We start from the raw sequence: 18852 nt of genomic DNA, 5'->3' as shown, positions 1-18852 counted from the left end.
ATTAATACTAAAAGATTGGAAATTTTATGTTTTACTTCTTGGATATTATCAAGCAAACTAGAGTAGATAGGTTTTTATTTTTAGGACTCAAGAAGATTTAGTTTATATCATAATATAAACCCCAGCATCCCCACAAACTAGCTTATATAAATTCAATCGCCCCAATTTAAATTACTTTATTTAAACCCAGCATATCCCCAATTAAATCACCGAGATCCAGCGTTTTCCATATTCATTTTTCTATCATCACCAATATCCAAAAAAGAGTTCATATAAGTAAATAATTTTATAAGGAAAGTTACCTTATAGATTGCAGAATTTGATAAACACGTGTTAGTTAGTAAATGCAACGGTAATCTTATTCTTCTTCTTCTTCTTATAAAAGCCCTACCTTATAGATCAGCCTTCCCAATTCATTTACTTTCATTACAGATTTTACTATCGTTCGTCTCGAAAAGAAACCAACGATGCCTCTCGTCGAGTCTCTTCAAACCATGGCGCCTTCTTCTTCTCATCATCATCAACCACAACTAAATCGCTACCAAGTTCTTAATGTGGTGAGCCGGGGATCTTACGGCGTGGTGTACCGCGCTTGGGATACGGAGTCCGGCGAAGTCGTGGCGATCAAGCACGAGTTGTCGGGTTTGAGCCGATCAACCCTGCGCGAAATCAAAATCCTGCAGTCGCTGCCTCGGCACCGTTCGATCGTGGAGTTGAAGAGAGTGACGGTGGACGAGCGCGGGAAAGTGCTTGTTGTGATGGAGTTTATGCCCAGCGATCTCAGCAGGCTGATCGCGGTGAGAAAGAAGCCGTTCACGGCGCTCCAACTCAAGGTCTCCATGTGGCGGATACTAAAGGGTGTGTGCTTTCTGCACGAGAACGGTGTGCTTCATCGGGATTTGAAGCCCTCCAACATTCTCATCAATGAAAAGGATCGAATCAAGATTTGTGATTTTGGACTTTCGCGGTGGGAGAATGGGTCGGGATCGTACTCGCCGGGTGTGGGGACGCAGTGGTACAGAGCGCCCGAGCTTCTAATGGGAGAGACCAACTACACGGGTGCGATAGATATGTGGGCGGTGGGGTGCGTAATGGCAGAACTGGTGCTGTTGAAGGTACTTTTCCCGGGGGATTCCGAGATTGAGCAGTTGGGTTACATACACCTCACCCTCGGCCCCGCCCTGCAAATGATGCTCTCTCTTTCTGCGCCGATGCTTACTGCTGCTGGAGTTGATTTGCTGTTCAGCCTTCTTGCTTTGGATCCCAATGATAGGATCACTGCAAACGATGCTCTCAAACACCCTTGGTTTCTAGAGTTTTGAACTATTCTACTTTTATTACTACTTCTCTGCTGTAAATTGTAGTAGTAATACTCTCCAATAGAGTCACAAAATTCATTGGATTACAATTACTCAATGTAAATTCTTTGGTTTTTAGAGTTATGAACATTACTCAACATGTCTACTTTTATCAATTTCTCTTCTGCTGTAATTGGATTGGTTTAATAGTCTACATTGCACATAAATGCAAACTTTACCCAGATTTAGATGTACTCCATTTCATAGCTTATTTCTATTATGATTATAACTGAAAAACTGAAGCAACTATGACCATCTACTCAAAACTATGTCCTTTTATTTGTTGTTTATTTTATTGTGACTGAATTCTGGTTGGAAGAAATGATAGAAACACAAAATTTGAAAAACACGGTATAGGTAGCTGCCTAGTTGCACGCAACAGTAGATTCTTGTTAGATTTAGTATTTATTAATGAAATATTTTGCGTTATATGGTTCTGATACATACATATCTGGTTGAACGGCATTACAGCAGCTAATTATTTTATCTGCCAGCATCTGGGACACTTTTGTGGTCGAAACAAATGAACATTGCCTCACACATAAACTTCAACTTTGTCGAAGGATTTGATTATAGTGAATGTACAATAAAGTTGCTACTGCACAACAAGTAGCAGTATATTTGTAAGGTCATGATCATCATTCATCATTTTGACTTGACCAGGACTTGATGGAATTGGTTTTACTGTTTAAGTAACTGCTCTATTGTATATGATCCTGTAAGGTTGATTACATAATAATTGGTCACTTGTAAAACCCTGTGGGCTCGCTCTTAAATAACAGCGCGTTAAGCTGTGATTTATAGTGTGGGTTGTATATACTGCATTCCTAGTTTGGGCGAGGCATCATCATTAGTTATCATTCAACAGCTACAGGAGGCTGCAAAATAGCATGAGGAACTAATTAAAGAGCAGGAGAGTTTGATTGACATATTTTTGGAAGAGAGGCAGCAGCGCGACAGAGGAGGAGAAACTGAGAGAGAGTGTTAAGGTTAGTGATTGTCTATTTTAGGTTCCCTTTTGTCGCGTGTAAGTGTTGACTCGTCTGGTGTTTGTCCATCAGGAAGCATCAATCACAATTCAAGAGTTGCTGGGAAAACTGCGAATTTTGGAGAAATCGCGTCATATACTAATGCATCTATCTCTTAATTGATGTGGTGTAAAGTTGTAAATGGTAGGTCTATATCTCACAAAACTATCTCAAAGTTGTCAAGTCAAAGTAGCAGGTTCTTAACCTTTACTGGATAGAAAATATAGAACGAACCTGCATGATCTGGTATAGTTTTGTGTTCAACAAGTCTAGAAATGATTAGGTATGATTATGAAATAACAGGAAGCTAATTAGCACTTGGTATTGAAGTTTGTTGCCTACAAACTTTGACTCTTTGTCAATATTTCCTTGTCCCACATCAGTGGGTGTTAGGGAGTTGGGAGGGAGTGGCTGCCTATTAAAGGAGCACTCCCCCCTCATTTGTAATCCATCCCAAAATTGTACTCTTCTCCATTTAAATATATAAGTGGGCTCTGCAGAGGGTGCTCGGAGACGTAGGCAATTTGGCCGAACTCCGTTATCAAAGTTCCGGGTGTGTTCTTTCTTTATTATCTATTTTGTTCCGCATTTATTTCTGGGTTTATTTTCTGTAGTAGTATTGTATTCAATATTATTTGCGGGTTTGGTAGTAGTGTTTTGTACGGTTCTTTTGGGTGTTTTTATATTGTGATAAATACACCGACTGATAAATTCTGTTAGGAATCTGGTATTTAAGAGGGACAGTGTCCTCGCCAGTCTTTCCAAAGAATTTATTTGGAGAAGTAATTTTATCGAGTAGACCCCATTGGGTTAACTCTGAAATTACTGAATCGGTTCATTTCACTATTTGAGAGAAAATTACCCGGTTTTCTCAACAAGTGGTATCAGAGCCAAGGTTCGTCCTTGGTTCTATTTGTTTGTAATATTGAATACTTTATTTTGAGTCTGTAATGGCGGGTAATGATCAAGAAAACAAGGCTAGTTCTTCGTCATCGTGGTCGAGGTTTCCACTGTCAAATATGAAATTGACGGTGGAGATATTTGACGGTACTGGCCATTTTGGTATGTGGCAGGGGGAGGTTCTAGACTCTCTTTTCCAGCAGGGTCTTGACATTGCCATTGAAGAAAAGAAACCAGAAGATATAGATGATAAAGATTGGAGTACCATAAATCGGTTAGCTTGTGGAACAATTCGGTCGTGTCTGTCCAGGGAGCAGAAGTATGCTGTCAAAAATGAGACTTCTGCACATAGATTGTGGAAGACACTGGAGGACAAATTTCTGAAGAAGAGTGGTCAGAATAAGCTCCTTATGAAAAAAAGGTTGTTCCGATTTGAATACCGACCAGGTACCACTATGAATGAACACATTACTTTGTTTAACCAATTAGTAGCAGACCTGCTAAATTTAGATGTGAAATTTGAGGATGAGGATCTGGCATTGATGTTGTTGTCGTCTCTACCTGATGAATTTGAACATCTGGAGACCACATTACTCCACGGTAAAGAGAATGTGTCTTTAGATACTGTATGTTCTGCTTTGTATAGTCATGAATTGCGAAAGGCAGATAAAATGAAAGGCAAAGCAGTTACAGATGAAGCATTAGTGGCAAGAGGTCGTCAACAAGGCCGATCAAAGGAGAGAAGAGGAAGGTCCAAATCGAAAAAACGAGTTGCCAAAGATGAGTGTGCTTTCTGTTATGAGAAAGGACATTGGAAGAAAGACTGCCCAAAGTTGAAGAAGAAAGAAAAGGCTTCGCAAGATGCAAATGTTGCTGAATGCAAAAATGATGCGGAGTCAGATTGTTCTTTGACGGTTTCACCTTCAACATCGCATCCAGACGAGTGGATATTGGATTCAGGTTGCACCTATCATATGTGTCCCATCAGGGAGTGGTTCTTTGATTTCGAATAACTCAATGGCGGACTTGTTTACATGGGGAATGACAGTCCATGTAAGACAGCCGGGATAGGCTCAATCAAGCTACGGAATCAGGATGGATCCACTAGAATTTTGAAGGATGTGCGGTACGTGCCCCAGTTGAAGAAGAATCTCATCTCATTGGGGGCCTTAGAATCTAAAGGCCTAGTTGTGATGATGCGAGATGGAATTCTTAAAGCAACTTCAGGAGCATTGGTGATGCTGAAAGGTGTGAGGAAGAACAATTTGTATTACTATCAAGGTAGTACAGTTGTTGGGACAGTAGCAACTGCAACTTCGAGTAATAAGAAGGATGCAGAGGCAACGAAGCTTTGGCATTTGCGATTGGGACATGCTGGTGAGAGATCATTGCAAATTCTCGCCAAGCAAGGATTATTGAAAGGTACGAAGTCTTGCAAATTAGAGTTTTGCGAGCATTGTGTTCTGGAAAAACAACGAAGAGTGAAATTTGGCACTGCAATCCATAATACGAAGGGAATTCTGGATTACGTGCACTCAGATGTGTGGGGACCTGCCAAGACTCCGTCACTTGGAGGTAGACACTATTTTGTCACTTTTGTTGATGATTTTTCCAGGAGAGTTTGGGTGTACACTATGAAGAGCAAAAATGAAGTCCTTGGGATTTTTCTGAAATGGAAAGCTCAAGTTGAAAATCAGATGGGGAGGAAGATCAAGGTTCTCCGATCAGACAACGGTGGAGAATACAAGAGTGATCCTTTCCAAGATGTATGCCAGGAGTGTGGCATAGCTCGGCACTTCACAGTGAGAAATACACCACAACAGAATGGAGTGTCAGAGCGTATGAATCGAACACTAGTGGAGAAAGTTCGTTGTATGCTGTCTAATGCTGGGCTAGACAGAAAATTTTGGGCTGAGGCCATCACATACGCTCAACACATTGTCAATCGTTTGCCATGTTCTGCCATTGATGGCAAGACTCCTTTAGAGGTATGGTCCGGTAAACCTGCAACTGATTATGATTCTTTGCGTATTTTTGGTTATATTGCATATTATCATGTGACTGAGTCAAAATTGGATCCACGTGCAAAGAAGGCTTTGTTTATGGGTTTCAGTGCTGGTGTTAAAGGATATCGGTTATGGTGTTTGGAGTCTAAGAAGACGATTGTAAGTAGGGATGTTACCTTTGATGAATCTTCCATGTTGAATAAGGTAAATCCAAATAGTAGTGATACTTCGCAGCAGGTGGAGTATACACCGAAGCAGGTGGAGTTCGAAGAAGCAGTTGTGATCCCAACTACGAACACCACAAATGACTCTCCTATGGAAGAAGAAGAGTCAGATGATGAAGAGGTTCCACCCCAAGAACCTTCGCAACAATCAGAGCCAATTGCAGTCAGGCGAACGAGGCGGGAAAATAAGAAACCTGCTCGATTTGCGGATATGGTAGCATATGCGCTTCCAGTTGTTGATGATGTTCCAAGTATATTTTCTAAAGCTATTGAAAGTTCAGAAAGCGATGGTTGGAAAGGTGCTTTGGAAGAAGAGATGCAATCTCTTCATAAGAACAAGACGTGGAAGCTGATGCCATTGACGAAAGGCAGGAAGGCAATTGGATGTAAATGGGTTTTTGCAAAAAAAGAGGGATTTCCTGACAAAGATGATGTTCGCTACAAAGCAAGATTGGTAGCTAAAGGCTACGCCCAGAAGGAGGGAATTGATTACAATGAGGTATTTTCTCCTGTTGTTAAACATTCCTCCATTAGAATTTTGTTGGCTTTGGTAGCGCAGTTGAATTTGGAGCTAGCTCAACTTGATGTGAAGACCGCGTTTTTACACGGTGATCTGAAGGAGGAAATCTATATGACCCAACCGGAGGGATTCAAGGTTGCTGGTAAAGAAAATTGGGTTTGCAAGAAAATTGGGTTTGCAAGTCTAGAAATGATTAGGTATGATTATGAAATAACAGGAAGCTAATTAGCACTTGGTGTTGAAGTTTGTTGCCTACAAACTTTGACTCTTTGTCAATATTTCCTTGTCCCACATCAGTGGGTGTTAGGGAGTTGGGAGGGAGTGGCTGCCTATTAAAGGAGCACTCCCCCCTCATTTGTAATCCATCCCAAAATTGTACTCTTCTCCATTTAAATATATAAGTGGGCTCTGCAGAGGGTGCTCGGAGACGTAGGCAATTTGGCCGAACTCCGTTATCAAAGTTCCGGGTGTGTTCTTTATTTATTATCTATTTTGTTCCGCATTTATTTCTGGGTTTATTTTCTGTAGTAGTATTGTATTCAATATTATTTGCGGGTTTGGTAGTAGTGTTTTGTACGGTTCTTTTGGGTGTTTTTATATTGTGATAAATACACCGACTGATAAATTCTGTTAGGAATCTGGTATTTAAGAGGGACAGTGTCCTCGCCAGTCTTTCCAAAGAATTTATTTGGAGAAGTAATTTTATCGAGTAGACCCCATTGGGTTAACTCTAAAATTACTGAATCGGTTCATTTCACTATTTGAGAGAAAATTACCCGGTTTTCTCAACACTTGGAAGGCAAAATGTATGTTGAAGGTATCGACTTGAAATTAAATGTGATGAGTATTGTAGAAGGTTTCTATTTTTCTCCTGAAAATAGAGTGTTTCTCATGCTCAGTTTTCCATCACAGCACAGCTCGAACAAAAAAAGAAACAAAACACACTCACATATATAGTAATCAAAATGAAGTTGGGTTTGTGCGCCATTGCTGTTCTCTTGTCGTGGGCTTCAATCGCATACGCAGCAGATCCGAACCCTCTTCAGGATTTTTGTGTTGCTCTTCCTGATAACAAGTCTGACGGTAATTTAATTTACTAAAATTAAAATTATAATATTTGTATTTGTATTCATATAGTAATAAATTTTTTGCATGTAGTTTTTGTGAATGGGAAGTTTTGCAAGGACCCCAACATGGTGGTTGCGGAGGATTTCCTTTTCCAGGGTCTCAACATTCCTGGAAACACATCCAACCAGCTCGGCTCGGCCGTGACTGCAGTCAACGTTAATCAGCTTCCAGGCCTCAACACGCTGGCTGTTTCCTTGGCCCGGCTCGACTTCGCTCGACTTTGTCTTGTATTTGGCATTATTTCTCTGTTTACTGGCTGGTGTGGGAAAATTAGTGAATGAAATATAAATATGTGCATTATTTGATTGAGGCTGTGCTATATGTATCAAGTAGTTGTCATTATTTGCAATATAGTATGCATTATGAGAATTATTGTGTATATGTGTGAATTGCTGCTTTTGTCATTATCAGTCGTGTGGTTTTACCTTTTTAAGTGCTCTTATACATGAGAGACTAACTCAGTGAAGTATCAATGTGCGCATTAGTTGATTAAAAATTTACATTATTTATGTTCTGTGATGCATTATTTGTCAAGTATTTTGCATTATGTGTCTGCTTACTGGCTGGTGTGGGAAAATTGGTAAATGAAATATAAATATGTGCATTATTTGACTAAGGTTGTGCATTATGTACCAAGTAGTTGTCATTATTTGCAATGTAGTAGGCATTATGAGAATTATTGTGTATATAGGTGAATTGCTGCTTACCATAACTCAAACGTTTGCATGTACATTATTTGTTTGAAACTGTACATTATTCATTTGGTACTGTGCATTATTTATTTGGTACATTATATATCAAATATTATGCATTATTATGTTCGTTATAATAATGTTCTGATGTTGTATGTTGACGATTCCACACAGTGGCGGACGCAGGAATAAATTATGGGAGGGGCTTCACAGTAATTTTTTTTATCGATATATTCCCTTCATCCTAATAAAGATGACCTCTTCTTTTAGCGTAATGGAATTTTATAAAGCGTTGTTTTGTGTATTTAGTGAAGAAAGAGAATGAAGCTGATGTAAAAGTATTTCTTTTATACAAGTTTGAATGCAGAACGTAGACTAAATGCAAAAGGTCATTTTTAAATAATACAGAGCTCATGATTAGATTGTTTTTTGTCCATGCAATATGTTTGACGCTCACAAGATTAATGAACCACAATAAGAAATTTTCTAAAATAAAATAAAAACAAACCAACAATAACTTTGTATTATCTAACAGTTATTATGATGTTGTATTATTCAAAATGATTTTGTCTTCGATGTTATTACATAACAGATATCATACAATATAAATGTGTGGGCAATTTTGATTATATTTCTATATTTTGGTATGTTTACATGTTTGTTGAGAAATGATAGAAAATGGATTAGAAAATGTACACAAAATATGTGGATGTGCAGCAGCCTTGTTTGAGTCAATGTTTCTCGCGATTTTGAAGTCTGATAAACCTCTAATACATATCATTCTCTTCGTCTTCGAAAGAGCTTCGCGTGGATATATTGCACGCCTCAATCGAAGCTTTGTAGAGAAAGTTATGATCGTTACAAAAACTGCTCGCTGTGCAGAAGCCTTCAACCCGACGGGCCGACCCGTAACCCGAACGGGTCAGCCCGCCTAACCCGACAACCCGAACGGGTCAGCCCGAATGGCTCGATTTTAAATTCGGGCTGCGAAATTACAACCCTAACCCTGTATTTTTATCGGGTTATTCGGGTCAGCCCGCGGGTTCCCTAGCTACAAGTAATAGTACCAGACTTGACTTTTCAAATACCAAGTTTAGTGCTCTTTTATTTCGCCTTCTTCCTATAGCGTCTTTGAAAAGCTGTCTCTAGATACTCCCGGATTATCGTTGTTTTAAGTTTTTCTCAATCTTCTTCCAAGATACACTTTCTTCGTCGGCTGCCATTGTTTTAAGTTTTTCTCTGCAATTTTAAATCTCAGCCCCTCCTTCTCATTAATCTCTCAACAATTTAGACTTCAAAGGCCTTAAATTGGAGTGGGCTAAAGACACATTCTGAAATTTTTAAAAATTTTTGAAATAGGAATATTTTAAAAAAAACAAGTTGGGAGGGGCTTAAGCCCCTCATGGTTTGTTAATGGGTCCGCCACTGATTCCACAGCAGAGAAGCAGCTGCGACTGGACATAGACGATGCTGTCGATGACATAATACCCGTGGCACTAGCCACGAAATTGAGGGAAGGATTGGCCGAGGCAGGGCCAAGTATAGCCCCCGAAGAGTGGGTCGACCATTATGGGCTGGAGTGAGTGAGAGTGTAGGCTGGGGTGAGTGAGGCTATGGCTGGTGAATGGATAATTATTAGCTGGAGTGGTTCTTTAAACTGTCGGGTTTTTTATAGAACTCGTGTTGGAAAGTGGACACAACCGAATTGTGGCTTGGTATCTTTTGAACCATTTGTTATGTGCTTTTTTGCAAACAGAAACAATTCTTTGGTGATAGTGTTTGATGACATTAACTCGGCACATGTAATTGTTCTACTTTAAAGAATATTGAAACATCGCTCCATAGAAACGTAAAATAGGAATAAAATAATGTAGATAGAGTTAAATTTATTTTAGTAATAATGACCAATAGGCTGAAAGTAATGGATATAAATAACCCAATAATGATATTATTGGCCGTAGCAGTAGTATATTCATAATGTACAATCCATTAAGTGCGTGTGCATAATAATGTAAAACTTAAAGGCCAACAATGTACATTATCGGTTTCGTAATGCAATGTATAATGTACATAATGTGTCTAATAATGAACTGTAATGAAATAACTATATTGAGTCCAGTGCACTCCGATAATGTAAAACTTCTTTACCAATAATGACCGACAACAGATTACAAATGCAAACATAATGTGTACAACACATTAAGTGCGTTTTAATGTAGATAAAGAAACGTATAATGTAGATAATGTGGCTAATAATGAACTGCAATGGAACATCTATGTAGATTAATTGAAGTGCTAGAATCCAATAATGAACAACTTCTTTAACGATAATGGATGAAAACAGATTAATAATGCAATAATAAAATGTATAAAATGTTCACAGTGTGAATACTAATAATACTAAGACCACCAATTGAATCACTCGACTAATCAGACTAAAAAACTAAAAAGACATCAAGCTGACCTCTTGCCCTTCCGCGTCTCTTTCTCCATCGCCATCTCTTTAAGCATTAGGCAATTTCTTGAGTCGTTATGGCCCATCTCATCGCACGCCTTACACCGTCTAAGAGGCCCAGTAGCATCCTTTATAGCCTTCTCTCTCTTGGAAATCAGACGGCTCGCTGAGCTGCTAGTGTGACCCTTAGTTTTCACAACATCCGGAGGATGCACCTCAACTACTTCAGGCCTTGCGAAATCTAGGGATTGAAATTTCTGACCGACAACAGGCTTCAACTCAGGAGAACAATCAGGTACAACCACCACTGTACAAAAACAGAGAAAAAAATGGCTCAACAAACATATACATTACAGCTCATGTCTCGTCCATTACTGATACTAAAACACCTATTATTTAGTATAATATGTACATTATGTAAATCAGAAACAACTACTCCCTAGCCGAGATGATATCTAAACCCTCGTTGAATGACTGAAACTCGTGGCGTTTGGTTTGTTACTTAGTACACACTACACCCTAGCCCCAAGGATTGCTAAACCCTTTGGGAAAACAAGAAACGTGCGCCGAAAAAGTAAACACGGCCAAAATTAAAGTAAATTGGTCAGAAAAAATATACATTATAGATCACAAATTGTGCATTACCGACCCTAAAACAACCATTATATAATATAATATGTATATTATGTGTATTAGTTAAAAACTGCTACCTAGCCAATATGATTTCTACCCCCTAGATTAATGACTGAAACTCGTGTACTTTGACGACGGTTTTAAGAATTAGTACATACTACACCCTAGCCCCAATCATTGATAAACCCTTTGGGAAAACAAGAAACGTGCACCGAACAATCAAACACGGCCAAACTTAAATTAAATTGGTGAGTTAAAAAGTACATTATATATAAAAAACGTGCATTACAGAACCTAAAACAACCATTATATACTATAATATGTACATTATGTAAATCAGTTAAAAACTTCTACCTAGCGAATATGATTTCTAAACCTTAGATGAATGACTGAAACTCGTGGACTCAATGCGTACTATACCCTAGCCCCAAGGATTGCTAAACCCTTTGGAAAAATAATAAACGTGCACCGAACAATCAATCTCGGCCGCGTAAATTACGCTGGTCAACAAACAATTACATTACAGCTCACAAATCGTCCATTATTTCACATAAAACAACCATTACACAATCAGATATGTACATTATGCGTATCCGTTAAAAATTACAATCTTGCTGCTTTAATTTCTAAACCCTAGATGAATAAACTCGTGGACTCACTATGTACTACACCCTAGCCCCAATGATTGGTAAACACTTAGGTAAAAACAAGAAAATTGGACTGATATTTTGCTCACTAATTTGTGTAACAAAACAAAACATAAAATACAATGAATTACTCAAGCAACTGGAAATTTATGTAAACAACTAGCCTTGAAAATCATTGCGGGCAAAAAAATACATACCTTCTTCCATTGAATAGTAAAACGCAAGCAGGTATTCTTCAAATCGGCATTGTTAGAGAATTAATAACCAAACGGTTTTCTTCAATTACGAAAAACAGAAACGATTTTGGAACCTTCATGTGTTGAATGGAGAACAAACGCTCGAATGTAAGGGAGAAATGACAGATTGCATCGTGCAATCATTGACAGAAACCGCTGAGAGTTTAGAAGAGAAAATCAAGGAAATTACCATAACAAACACTTTTTTGTATAACAAATTTAACCTTTTCAATTTTTTAAATGATTAAGTTTAAATTCATGAGGCATTATTTTAGGCCATCAGATCTTGAAATTGAATGGACGAGATTAAAAAGAACAATAGAACAAAATATGTAAAAAGGATATGAATACATCCCTATATATATATATATATATATATATATATATATATATATAGAGAGAGAGAGAGAGAGATGTATTCATTTCCTTTTTGAATCTTTTGTTCTATTGTTCTTTTTAATCTCAGCCTCACGATTTTGTCATCCGACGGTTAGATTGATGTCACGTGTCATTTAATAATGCAGATTTTCAGTTGAATAATGCACACCGACTAATAATGCACCATTATAGTGTAATAATGCAGATTTTCAGTTGAATAATGCACACCGACTAATAATGCAAATTTTTCATCAAATAATGTAGATCATCACAACCATCCAATTCAAGGATCCAATGGCTGTGATTAAAAAGAACATTGGACTGAAAAGCTGCGAAGAACCTTAACACACCCCTATATATTTATTTATTTATATATATATATAGGGTAGTGATCTATGGCAAACACCCCTTAACCAAATAACTAGAGAACAAATCACAGCCACAAGATCAAGAAAATCAAGGGCTAGTATTAATACATGTAATTTTCTAATTTAAAGAGGAATTAGTTCCCCCAATCATAAATTTACTCCACAATAACAAGGCAGGGGTATAATGGTCATTGCATAGCCAAAATTAGGTTACGTCATTGCAAACTGTAGTTTCTCCACCGAAGGAAGCTCACCAGCATCCCGATTGATGGATTTTGCTCCGTGCAATCGCAACAATGCATCGCCTTCCCAAAATCTTCGCCGAACGCCGCAAAAGTGACTCTGAATCCGTCACCGGCGGCAGCTCCAGCTCGAGCCACCGTGCCGCCAGCTCGAAGCCGAGGCTCGAGCGCCGCAATGCGAGGAAGAATATCGACTATGATTACTCGCCGTCCTCCGCCTCGGCTCCTTCATCCTCCTCCTCGTCGTCGTACTATACCGCGTCGGAGGAGTCTTTGATTTGTCTTTGAGGCTTTGATGAGTTTTGCTATCTTTTAATTATCTTTAATTTCTGGGATTTGGAAGACTTCTTCATCTTTAATTATTTGTATGGTTTAATTAGATTTTATTATCCATGCCGTGAAAAGTAAATAATCTAATTGTTAGCAGCGTGATTGAGCGAATTGGCGTCTGGAAAGAGGTGAGAATGATCGGAGCAACAACGACAATTTAAATAATACTTGTGTTGATTATCAAAATTGAGCTGCGCTTCCTCAGCAACAATGCTTAATTTCAACGAAATTGAATCAGCAACACCGCTCATTCACGATTGATTACAGTTTCAACTGGAAGAGCATGATTACAGATTCCGTTACTCTGCTGTTCATCTGCATCACAATCGCTTTTGAAGCCTCAAATTGCAATATAATCATGCTAATAGTGATGTGTTTTGTTAACAAGAGTGAAGTAAAATCATGCTAAGAGTGATGTGTTTTGTAAACAAGAGTGAAGTAAAATCATAATAAGAGTGGTGTGTTTTGTAAACAAGAGTGAAGTAAAATCATGATAAGAGTGATGTGTTTTGTAAACAAGAGTAAAGTAAAATCATAATAAGAGTAATGCGTTTTTTAAACAAGAGTGAAGTAAAATCATAATAAGAGTGATGTGTTTTGTAAACAAGAGTAAAGTAAATCATGGTAAGAGTGATGTGTTTTGTAAACTAGAGTGAAGTAAAATCATGCTAAGAGTGATGTGTTTTATAAACAAGAGTGAAGTAAAATAAGAATAAAAGTGATGTGTTTTGTAAACAAGAGTGAAGTAAAATCAGAATAAGAGTGATGTGTTTTGTAAACAAGAGTGAAGTAAAATCAGAATAAGAGTGATGTGTTTTGTAAACAATAGTGAAGTAAAATCAGAATAAGAGTGATGTGTTTTGTAAACAAGAGTGAAGTAAAATCATGGGTATAGTGATGTATTTTGTTAACTTCGGTGAAGTAAAAATATGGTTATAATCATGTGTCCAGGGTTAGAGTGAGAGTGATTCAACTTCAATTTCAAAATCTGGTGTTTAGAATTCTCGAATTCTCCTATATCTTTATCCGATTCATGTTTATCAACTTAGTTATGAACTTCAATTTGAGAATTTGGTGTTCAGAATTTTCTAATTCGAATTTCTTATCCTATTCACATTTATCAACTTAATTATGTGATTCAATTTGAAAATTTGGTGTTTAGAATTCTGGAATTCGAATTTCTTCATCGTATTAACACTTATCAACTTAATTACAAAATTCAATTCAAAACTCTGGTGTTTGGAATTCTCGGAATCGAATTTCTCCATCATATTCACATTTATCAACTTAATTTCGAACTACAGTTTGAAAATCTGGTGCGTGATCACCGCCGTGAAACGCCTCCACTTCGGCGCCGCAGAGAAGATGAAGAAGAACGATCTCAGCAACTCGTTTTTTCTGTTTTGGAGCAGAACATCGACAATCTCAATCTGGAAGGAAATGAATCTAGCGTATGAGCTTATGAATTTCATAAAGAGATTTCCAAAAATACCCTTGGCCTATTTTACATTATTAAAATAAATAATATTTGTTGCCTTTATTTGTGTGGCTGAGATTTGTTCTCTAGTTATACACTTAAGATTAGTTATACATTGATCACTACCATATATATATATATATAGAGTCGTGATCATATGATAACCCCTAAATATCGTAATAACCCTATAACTAAATCTAGACCACACATTTTTAAAATCACGCGGTCTAGATTAAAACTTAGATTTACTTCATAAAAAAAAGGCGGAGGGGTAAATATGTCATTTCTCTCATTTAATTTCTGAATTTCACCAAATATCACGTAAAATGATAAAATGATATATTTTAGGTTTATTGCATAAAATGATAGTTTTGCCGGATAGAATGATACTCTACTTACATAAAAAGGCGGAGGGGTAAATATGTCATTTCGCTCATTTAATTTCTGAGTTTCGCCAAATATCACGTAAAATGATAAAATGATATATGTTAGGTTTATTGCATAGAATGATAGTTTTGCCGGATAGAATGATACTCTGGGTTGATAAAATGATACTCTGAATGATAAAATGATACTCTGAATTTCGCCAAATATCACGTAAAATGATAAAATGATAAAATGATAGGTTTATTGCATAGAATGATAGTTTTGCCGGATAGAATGATACTCTGAGTTGATTAAATGATACTTTTGGCTGACTGATAAAATGATAAAATGATAGGTTTATTGCATAGAATGATAGTTTTGCCGGATAGAATCATACTCTGAGTTGATAAAATGATACTTTTGACTGACTGATAAAATGATAGGTTTATTGCATAGAATGATAGTTTTGCCGGATAGAATGATACTCTGAGTTGATAAAATGATACTTTTGACTGACTGATAAAATGATAAAATGATAAAATGATAGGTTTATTGCATAGAATGATAGTTTTGCCGGATAGAATGATACTCTGAGTTGATAAAATGATACTCTTGACTGATAAAATGATGCTCTGAATTTCGCCAAATATCACGTAAAATGATAAAATGATAGTTTTGCCGGATAGAATGATACTTTCAGCCGATAGAATGATAGTTTTGCCGGGTAGAATGATACTTTCAGCCGATAGAATGATAGGTATTTTTTGTGTATAAAATGACATTTTTGTTTAATAAAATGATACTTTTACCTTATAAAATGATAATCTAAGCGGATAAAATGACAGTAACCTTATAAAAATGATAGTTTTAGCTGAAGAAATTGCATATAAGCTGATAAAATGATACTTTAACGTGACAAAATGACTTAAAACTGATAAAATGATAGTTTTTCCGGATAGAATGATACTCTGAGTTGATAAAATGAACTTTTGACTGACTGATAAAATGATATATGTTAGGTTTATTGCATAGAATGATAGTTTTCCCGGATAGAATGATACTCTGGGTTGATAAAATGATACTTTTGACTGACTGATAAAATGATAAAATGAGCGAAATTCAGAAATTAAATGAGCGAAATTTGGATACGTAAATTTTATCATGAGCGAAATGACATATTTACCCCCGCGCTTTTTTTTATGAAGTAAATCTAAGTTTTAATCTAGACCGCGTGATTTTAAAAATGTGTGGTCCAGATTTAGTTATAGGGTTATTACGGAAATTGGGGTTATCATTATAACGCACCCCTATATATCCACAACACGTACTTCACACACTACACATATTTCACACACTACACACATTTCGCACATTTCATACACTACACACACTTCACACACTAGACCCAGTTCAAACACTACACACATTTCACACACTACACACATTTCACACACTAAACACACTTCACACACTACACAAACTACACACATTTCACACGCTACACACACTACCCACATTTCACACACTACACATTTGATCCAAAACGAACCGAATCGAAAAACTAAAATATTTCAAAAGTTTAAACTGATTCAAATCGAAAAACTGAAAAATTAAACTAAATTTGAAATTTTAGTTTGTGTGAAGTGTGTGTATTTCGTGTAAATTTTGTAAGTGTGTGTAATGTGTGTACAATGTGTATATTTTGTGTGCAATGTGTGTATTTTGTGTGCATAGTGTGAAGTGTGTGAAATGTGTGTAGTGTGTGAAATATTTGAAGGGTATGTAGTGTGTGAAATGTGTGAAGTGTGTGTAGTGTGTGAAATGTGTGTAGTGTACGTAGTGTGTGAAATATGTGAAATTTATGTACACTGTGTGTATATTAACCAAACATGTCAATTCAATTTCATATCAATTCAATTTCATATAAATTCTTCATTTTACCAAACATAAGATTTAGAATTGAATTAATTCCTTCAAATTCAATTCCATAGTATTCCTATTCCAATTCCAATTCCAATTCCAATTCCAATTCCAATTCCAATTCCAATTCTAATTCTGAACCCTAAGTAAAGTTGTTTTGCGGATTTATTGATGTTTTATACATAACAAAAGCGAAGAGAAGGCCGTTTTCTGTATTTACTTTATTGTCTTACCATTTTTTTGTTTAAGTAGTATGGAGTACTTTTTATCGACCAAATTCTGTAACAATTTTGTACTAAAATTTTATTAAATTTGTTCGGCCACAAATAGTACTCCATTTGTCAGTTAGTTAGCACTACTATTTTTATATGTATGTTAATAATGCTCTCATTTATTTTTTTACTAACTTTGATAACGATCTTCACATTTCATTAATTTTATTTTATTTAAAATTTATTATAATCTATAAATATATAAAAGTAGAATTTATTTTTTATTAATTTTTCATTATAATTTTTAAAATCGGACAAGTTAAAATGAGCCTCTTAGGCCATCCGCATCCATGTCTCTTATCGGTCTCTTAACCGTCTCATCTCTTCACTATTCATGGGCCCACTATACTTTTCACCTCATCTCTTAACTAAGAGACATCACATGCATCCATCCATCTCTTAACCGTCTCTTAACCATCTCATACCTTAACTATTCATTCAATTTCATTTTTTATGTTTATTTCCAACAAATTCAATTAATAAAAACACACTTCATTAAATAAAATAAAATTACAATTTAAAATCCTAAAAAAACAAAAAAAACACATAATTAAAATCTAAAAAAATAAATAAAAAGACATAATTTAAAATACTAGAAATTAAAAAGTACACACTTAAAAACTACTTCGCCGACGAATCATCCCCCGAAGGCGGTGGCGGTGCACTCAAGCCACCTGTAGGCGGAATACCAATTTGTCTTGCCATATACTCAATTCCAGCAAGATAGGCTTGATATTGGGGAGGCGTCATGCGGGAAGTGTCAGCCAACGTGGCGGTCAAGTACATGGACAATAGGGTGTTCGAGCCCGAGACCGAGCCAGCCTGGCTTGATTTGCCTCGGCCCCTCCTCCCTCTAGCCGCCTTCGCTGCCTTGGTCCCTTGCGGCCGACGGCGCCCACTGGAGGAGCCCCCTGCATCGGTGGCCGTGCCCTCAACCTCTTGTGAGGCGTTGCCTGACTCGCCCTCACTAGACGAGTATTGGCCACCCGCGCGTGTGCTTCGTGCGTTTCGAGCTCGAGCCCGTGCTGGACTGGACACCGCCAGCCCACCTTTCAACGTCTTTGACCGCCTCCCAAACATCGACATGTTTGAATTCTTTGTTGTTGTCGTAAAAAAAGACTCGCATAGTCGCTCTCAGAATGTCGGCTCCACTGGCTCCGCTTTGGTAATTCGCCGCTTCATTCCTGTAGATCCCGCAAAATTTTTTGACATCTTTGTCGATTCGGTCAAAATGACTGCGGAGCATCTTCATGGTGCGGCGGCGGAACCCCTTTGGCTTGTTCTCGTTGTAGGCGTCGGTGACCATTTTTCCAAAAACACTTGCGGGTTTGTTGATTCCCGACGATGGGATCGTACGAGACGCTGACCCAAGCATTGAACAGAGTCATCGTGTCGTTGCGGCTGTATGGATGACGGCCTACATCCTCCTCCTCCTCGGCCGCCTCCTCCTCTTCCTCCACAGTGTCGAATGCGCAACCCCCGGAGCTTCCACCGCCTCGTCCTCCTTCCGGATTGGGTTCATCCGAAAAATCCTCCCTAATTTGGGATAATCCCTGCGATTGCCCATACCTCGGGGCGGAGGGACGAGAGTATGCATCCACATCAAAATAGGGTGGTTGGTACGCCGCCGACGTCGACGAGCCTTGGGTGCCCGGCGTAGATGAACCGGAAC

At 37.6% G+C, this 18852-nt stretch overlaps 1 protein-coding gene across 1 annotated transcript; it reads left to right on the top strand.

Moving 5' to 3' along the window:
- The first annotated feature begins 467 nt into the window (after positions 1 to 467).
- LOC121786898 (cyclin-dependent kinase G-1-like) lies at positions 468 to 1322 on the top strand. Its single transcript, XM_042185498.1, has one exon. The coding sequence runs from the start codon at positions 468 to 470 to the stop codon at positions 1320 to 1322; it is 855 nt and encodes a 284-aa protein (XP_042041432.1).
- The last annotated feature ends 17530 nt before the right edge of the window (positions 1323 to 18852 follow it).

This window comes from Salvia splendens, chromosome 22, assembly GCF_004379255.2.
Source record: "Salvia splendens isolate huo1 chromosome 22, SspV2, whole genome shotgun sequence".
Classification (NCBI taxonomy): domain Eukaryota; kingdom Viridiplantae; phylum Streptophyta; class Magnoliopsida; order Lamiales; family Lamiaceae; genus Salvia; species Salvia splendens.
The sequence above is the reverse complement of the archived record's forward strand: the minus strand, read 5'-3'. Positions and strand labels throughout refer to the sequence as shown.

Coding starts and splice junctions, on each gene's coding strand:
- LOC121786898 (XM_042185498.1), top strand. CDS start 468: ATGCCTCTCGTCGAGTCTCTTCAAACCATGGCGCCTTCTTCTTCTCAT.